The sequence below is a fragment of the Physella acuta genome, unplaced genomic scaffold, assembly GCF_028476545.2.
Source record: "Physella acuta isolate Inbredline_101_S28 unplaced genomic scaffold, ASM2847654v3 ptg001512l, whole genome shotgun sequence".
NCBI lineage: Eukaryota > Metazoa > Mollusca > Gastropoda > Physidae > Physella > Physella acuta.
The window spans coordinates 92,501-99,581 of NW_026733027.1; the positions used below are offsets into that span (position 1 = coordinate 92,501).

The window sequence follows — 7,081 nt, forward strand, 5'->3', positions numbered from 1 at the left end:
TATATATATATATATATATATATCTTATAATAATGTTGAGAGTTTGTGTAGTTTAATCGGAAATCAATCATCACTAATAGAACTAGCCTTAAGAATTACACACAAAAAACATACAATTAAAACTCGTTTCGTAATTTATCTGGATAGCAATTTATTTTGTACTCAGTTCTGTTTGTCTGTTTAAGGATATCGGCTTCTTAACTCGTAGAAATCAGAGTTTCTTTCAGGCATCTCTTCGGGGTGGCTCCGGCCCCCCGAAGAAAGTCTATCGCCCCCTTCCCCCTACCTAAATGGATTTTATATAGTAAACATACACTTTTACTAGTGTCCACCCCCCCCCCCACCGAATGTTGACCGCCCCCCCCCCCCTGAAAATTTTAAGTGCTTTCCCCCCCCCCCCCCCCCCCCCCGGCAGAAAAAAGTCTGGAAGAAACACTGGTAAAGATCAACCAATCAAATCCCGTTCATGTCTAAAGATCAACCAATCAAATACCGTTCATGTCTAAAGATCAACCAATCAAATACCGTTTAAACTTTCCTTTGATCTCGGCCATGGTTATAGATGTCCCTCTCAGTGACGGCCATGTTGGGTCTGACGTCATGGCTATTTCTGGATGATTGAAACATCACTTGGTTGTACACTAATCAATATAATGCTAAGGAAGTCAAAATATAATCTACTTATAGTTAAAAAGGTCAATTATAATAAACAAAACATCGTTAAGTAGGTAAATAAGTCAACACATATGATAACATATCACTAAATAAGTCAACATATATGCTAAACAACACATTGATAATAAGTCAGCATATTTGCTAAACAACACATTGATAAATTAGTCAACATATATTCTAAACAACACATTGATAATAAGTCAGCATAAATGCTAAACAACACATTGATAAATAAGTCAACACATACTCTAAACAACACATCACTAAATAAGTCAACATATATGCTAAACACATCACTTACAACGTCAAATTATAATAACACATCACTAAATATGCCGGTAATTTAATAAACGTTTTCACGGCGAAAGATTATTTACACTTAAAAAACGAATTGAAATTAATATCTTGGCGCAGGTACCCAGATAAACCCGCTGAGAACCCCATAGAGTCAATGGTGTGTCAATGTTTGTTTATAGAGTCAATAGTGTGTCAATGTTTGTTTACATTCACCTCGCGACACCGAGAGAAATCCATAACTGATAGGGCGTTTTCACATTTTAACTACTGAAAACATTAAAATAAAAAATTCGTCTAAGCTGTGGAAAATCACCACAAAATCACATAATCACCATTTTATAATTTGCTTTATTTACAATGTACGAGATAAAAAATATAACCCCCGCTATGGGAGTGTTCCGGGCTCAGTGGCGGCTCAAGGTCGGATGTCACCCGGTACAGTAACTGATGGTGTCACCCTTACCTATCCAACTATTTCACATTTTAGATTAGATGTCACCCCCTCTCTCTCTACTGTGTTTATTCTTTTTTAACTTCATAAAACATTGTAAATTTTTAATTTTTTAAGTTTTAGTGTCACCTACTTTAATAGCGTGCCCCCCCCGTCTTGTGACACTTCTCTCTGGGAAGATGCCATTGCTTAGGCAGAAAACCCCACTCACAGAAAACCCCACTCACCGAAAACCCCACTCACCGAAAACCCCACTCACCGAAAACCCCACTCTCAGAAAACCCCACTCACCGAAAACCCTACTATCAAAAAACCACATTCACACAAAAAAAACTACTCACGGAAAACCCCCCACTAACAGAAAAACCCACTCACAGAAAAACCCACTTTCAGAAAACTACTCTATCAAAAAACCCCACTCACCGAAAACCCCACTCACCGAAAACCCCACTCACCGAAAACCCCACTCACCGAAAACCCCACTCACCGAAAACCCCACTCACCGAAAACCCCACTCACCGAAAACCCCACTCACAGGAAATCCCACTCACCGAAAACCCCACTCACAGAAAACCCCACTCACAGGAAATCCCACTCACCGAAAACCCCACTCACCGAAAACCCCACTCACCGAAAACCCCACTCACCGAAAACCCCACTCACCGAAAACCCCACTCACCGAAAACCCCACTCACCGAAAACCCCACTCACCGAAAACCCCACTATCAGAAAACCCCACTCACAGAAAACCCCACTCTCAGAAAACCCCACTCTCAGAAAACCCCACTCACCGAAAACCCCACTCACAGAAAACCCCACTCTCAGAAAACCCCACTAACAGAAAACTCCACTATCAGAAAACCCCACTATCAGAAAACCCCACTATCAGAAAACCCCACTCTCAGAAAACCCCACTCACAGAAAACCCCACTATCAAAAAATCACATTCACACAAAAAAAACTACTCACGGAAAACCCCCCACTAACAGAAAACCCTAGTCAAAGAAAATAAATCGCATTTTATAAGAAAACGAAAATATCTGTAATATAGCTCTAATTACATAAACCTATATTCCATTTTCTTTTTAGTGAAAAGACACAATTAGTAATTACCTTTCATTTACTTTTTGACAAGCCCTCCCTTCTTTACGTTTAAAAAGAAAACAACCGAACGCCAGAAATCCACGAGGTAAGTTTTCACTGACTGACCGAAAATAACGACATTCCCATTCTCACCTGGCTCTTCTTGGTACCCATCCCGTTTGTGTAGCTGTATCACATCTGGTTTCTCGATCAGCTTCAGGTAAATGTCCTTAATGTGGTCATCGGGATTGGTGTACAAAGTGTCCCCTTCATTTAAAAAGTCGATTAACTTGATCAAGTTCTGTAAGTACCTACACGAATGGAAATAAGCAGATCCTTATTTTTTAGGTAACTATCGTGTAACAGTCGCTATTATTTGCATCTACAATGTTCCTTAGTTCTAAGGCGTCGGTGTTTTTGAGTTCAGCTCACGTTGTGTATCTTTTCTATAAATTAGAGACATATTTTTTAGGCTTTCTAACTTTACTAATTTTTACTAAAGAAAAGTTTTATTTTGTGAAAAACTCTTGTCAAAAATATGTGACATTGTGACCTAGAGGTAAAGCGCTAGACTGCTAACCCGAGAGTGTCGAGTTCGAATCCGGTGTAAGTAGAACTACCCTGAGGTAACCCAGCTCTGATGTGTAGGCCTACCTAACTCAGGGAAAGTAAAGGAGGCTGAGCATAGTTTTGACCACACTATCCCTTCACAGAAACAGATGAACACTACTTCACTTGCCCCATGGACCAGTTTCGAAAAGGTAACTTTACACGTAAGAAATAGCTTTTGTGTGTTGAAGGCTTTTGTAGTTGTGTGATATGTTACACACCTCAGTTATAACTATTTCAACATCTATGTTATACATTTTTGTTACAAATCTTAGCAACACACCTTTGAATTTCCCCATACCTTTTTCTTCATCTCTGTAAGCCACTCGCTTGAAGTTGTATAAGCTATATATTTCAATACTTTAGAACCAGAGGTATCGCCCCACGCAATGTGTATTTAATGCAACAATATGCTTCTCTCGACTCACCTGCTTGTGAGGACTAAGACAACGATTGTAAAAACGACGAGCAATCTGTGAACGTTTTTTCGTGTGCAGCAAATACATCTCCTGTTGAAGGAAAGGGAAGATCTTTTGCTACTGGTTGTAAATCAATGAGCTATTTAGTGGCTTAACAAGGAAATAGTTAAGGGAGGGGTTCAAATGTATCTCTCTAACACACACACACACACACACATATATATATATATATATATATATATATATATATATATATTTATATATATATATATATATCTATATTTGTGTGTGAAATGTAGTGCCGACGTTTACATTCAAATATCTTGAATCCTAGTCAAAAATTATTTTTTGTTTACATTTGGCATCATTGAATAGCTGACCGTGTAAAATGATAACGCATGCTGATAATTAAACAGCAAGTTACAAATGAAAACAAAAAGGCGAAACACCGGTCATAGTGAATTACTTGACAACGTTACTTGGACTAAATTCCTGAGTCCGCCCTCATGAAATTAAACTCCTGCGTCGCATGAAACTCGTAATTCTACAGCGCTGGTTGTAACTGTATGTCAGAGCTCCAGAAAAGACTACAAATCATTTCGAGTGGCCTACCGCTGGTTTCCTGATACTTGTATCACGTTACAGCTCCGAGACACATCTAACTTGAATACCTTTTACTGTGTGTTTTCACACACCCGTACTCTTAAAAAAGAAGCCACTTACTATGAGATAAAACATAGGTGTAAATCACCCAGTTGCCAGTAAAATGAACTAGCATTTTTTAATAATAAAAAAAAATGTATGGATGTAATCCACCGAATCGCAGTGGACTGGATAACAGAGGATTAGCGACACTTTCCGGCGCCCGGGGACAAACTTTCGATTTGTACCTCCGTCAAACTTTTGATTTGCACCCCCTCCCCTCAAACTTTCGATTTGCACCCCCCTCAAACTTTCAATTTGTTTTTCCAACCCTTTTTGGCGCCCCCTAAGGTCGGCACCCTGGGACATTTGTTCCCTCTCCGCCCACCCTCGCTACGCCTCTGCAGGGTAACAAATATGTTGTTTAGGTAATTGCAAAGAAACTAAGGTTGTGCAATGTTGTATAAGGTTGGGGATTCCATGGGAGAGGTTAAACTATCCCCTAACTCTCTCCCTGCAGGCGCCCCGATAATGCTGCTAATCCCTTAGCTGGTAATGTGATCTCTCCAAGACATAGCCCCTATACTATATCTATACGCTAACCCTAATTTTATTTAGGGCAACTTTCGAAACTAGTTCTGATACAAATATACAGAACTGTAAAATCATCTTGACCGAAATTTAGCCTAGTATATTGAAGGCTGTTTATATGAAATCAATGACGTGTAAAACTTATGTTTACGGAGTTTTTAAAGCTGAATAGTTTTCTTGACGGGATCAGATGGTCAGGTGAAAAACTGGTTGTAGTAGGGTAGGTGTATGGGATTTTGTGAAGAATGTTAGAGTAGTATAGGTGTAACACAGTAGAGGAAGTGTGTGATAGTTGGGGGAGGTGTGTGACAGTAGGAGAGGTGTATGATAGTTGGGAGGTGTGTGATAGTTGGGAATGTATATGATACTTGGGGAGGTGAGTGGTAGTTGGGGAGGTGTGTGTGGTAGAAGAGGTGTGTGTGGTAGGTGAGGTGTGTGTGGTAGGAGAGGTGTGTGGTAGTTGGGGAGGTGTGTGGTAGTTGGTGTGTTGTAGTTGGGGAGGTGTGTGGTAGTAGGAGAGGTGTGTGGTAGTAGGAGAGGTGTGTGGTAGTTGGGGAGGTGTGTGGTAGTTGGTGTGTTGTAGTTGGGGAGGTGTGTGGTAGTTGGGGAGGTGTGTGGTAGTTGGGGAGGTGTGTGGTAGTTGGGGAGGTGTGTGGTAGTTGGGGAGGTGTGTGGTAGTTGGTGTGTTGTAGTTGGGGAGGTGTGTGTGGTAGTTGGGGAGGTGTGTGGTAGTTGGGGAGGTGTGTGGTAGTTGGGGAGGTGTGTGGTAGTTGGGGAGGTGTGTGGTAGTTGGGGAGGTGTGTGGTAGTTGGTGTGTTGTAGTTGGGGAGGTGTGTGTGGTAGTTGGGGAGGTGTGTGGTAGTTGGGGAGGTGTGTGGTAGTTGGGGAGGTGTGTGTGGTAGGAGAGGTGTGTTGTATTTGGGGAGGTGTGTGTGGTAGGAGAGGTGTGTTGTAGTTGGGGAGGTGTGTGTGGTAGGAGAGGTGTGTTGTAGTTGGGGAGGTGTGTGGTAGTTGGGGAGGTGTGTGTGTGGTAGGAGAGGTGTGTAACTTGGGGAAGTGTGTGGTACTTTGGGAGGTGTGTGGTAGTTGGCGAGGTGTGTGGTAGTTGGGGAAGTGTGTGGTACTTTCGGAGGTGTATGATAGTAGGAGAGGTGTGTGGTAGTTGGTGTGTGGTAGTTGGGGAAGTGTGTGGTAGTTGGGGAGGTGTGTGGTAGTTGGTGTGTGGTAGTTGGGGAAGTGTGTGGTAGTTGGAGAGGTGTGTGGTAGTTGGTGTGTGGTAATTGGGGAAGTGTGTGGTAGTTGGGGAGGTGTGTGGTAGTTGGTGTGTGGTAGTTGGGGAAGTGTGTGGTAGTTGGGGAGGTGTGTGGTAGTTGGTGTGTTGTAGTTGGGGAAGTGTGTGGTAGTTGGGGAGGTGTGTGTTACTTGGGGATGTATATGATACTTGGGGAGGTGTTTGACAGTAGTAGAGGTGTGTGATACTTGAGGAGGTGTATGTTAGTTGAAATGATGCGGTTTAGTGGGGATGTGTGTTGCAGTAGAAAATACACTTGGCATTAAGGGATATGAGCCAGTACGTTGGGTGTTTTTAATAAAAATTTAATCAATTAAAGCGAGTTACATGATAAATTGTAAAACATCTTAGAATATTTGGAAACGTAAACATAGTTGGTAAACTATAATTACTAACAAAAATCAATATGAATAAAAATACAGTAATTGATACGCACATACCTTCTACTCATTGTATTGAAAAGTGTGTTGTGTTTTTATTGCTAGTTTTGTATACTTAAACGATATTTTAATCCATTTTCGAGTGATCCAGCTAATCCTCTTATCATACTGAATAACACGCAACTGCCGCTGTAAGCTACACTGTGTGACTCGACCGTCCCATGTTATGTGTGGGGGCCAACTACTTGCCACCTAGTGAACTCCATAGAATTCCTTTATTTGTACAAAGCCTTTCGTTGCGATGTGTGTGAATGTTTGCCTGAGATTGGCTGTATCTCAAACCTCAAATTAGTTCATGCGTGTGACATTTGAACTTCGTGCCTGTGAAATGTGATCGCAGTGTTTTCATTTTTTTTCGTTTACGGATTAATTAGGGAAGTTTAGTAGTCGTGCAAAAAAAAAAAACGAAAACGAAATTTTGACGGAAAAACAAAATCTTTTAAAGTTGTCTTTGGGTGTATCAATTTGTCTTTCCGTTAGTTTTAAAGTATGACGTAAGTGCCGCTTGCGTTAGGTGAACTAATTTCCTGTTTACGTATTTGATCATATTTGTAGCTTTCTTTCAAGTATTGAGTGCTTTCCA

General features: G+C 41.1%; 1 protein-coding gene across 3 annotated transcripts in view; it reads right to left on the minus strand.

The window, feature by feature from the left end:
- Positions 1-6,784, minus strand: part of LOC131928507 (NXPE family member 3) — a 27,943-nt gene extending 21,159 nt beyond the window's left edge. Inside the window, exons 1-4 of one of the 3 annotated variants that reach the window (XM_059284571.1) lie at positions 6,688-6,784; positions 3,544-3,624; positions 2,660-2,817; positions 526-610 (exon numbers count right to left, since the gene is read on the minus strand). In XM_059284571.1, coding sequence (XP_059140554.1) covers positions 526-610; positions 2,660-2,817; positions 3,544-3,624; positions 6,688-6,704 — 341 coding nt within the window. In that variant the 5' untranslated portion in view covers positions 6,705-6,784. The other 2 variants (XM_059284572.1, XM_059284573.1) reach the window with 2 other exon arrangements.
- Between the last annotated feature and the right edge of the window lie 297 nt (positions 6,785-7,081).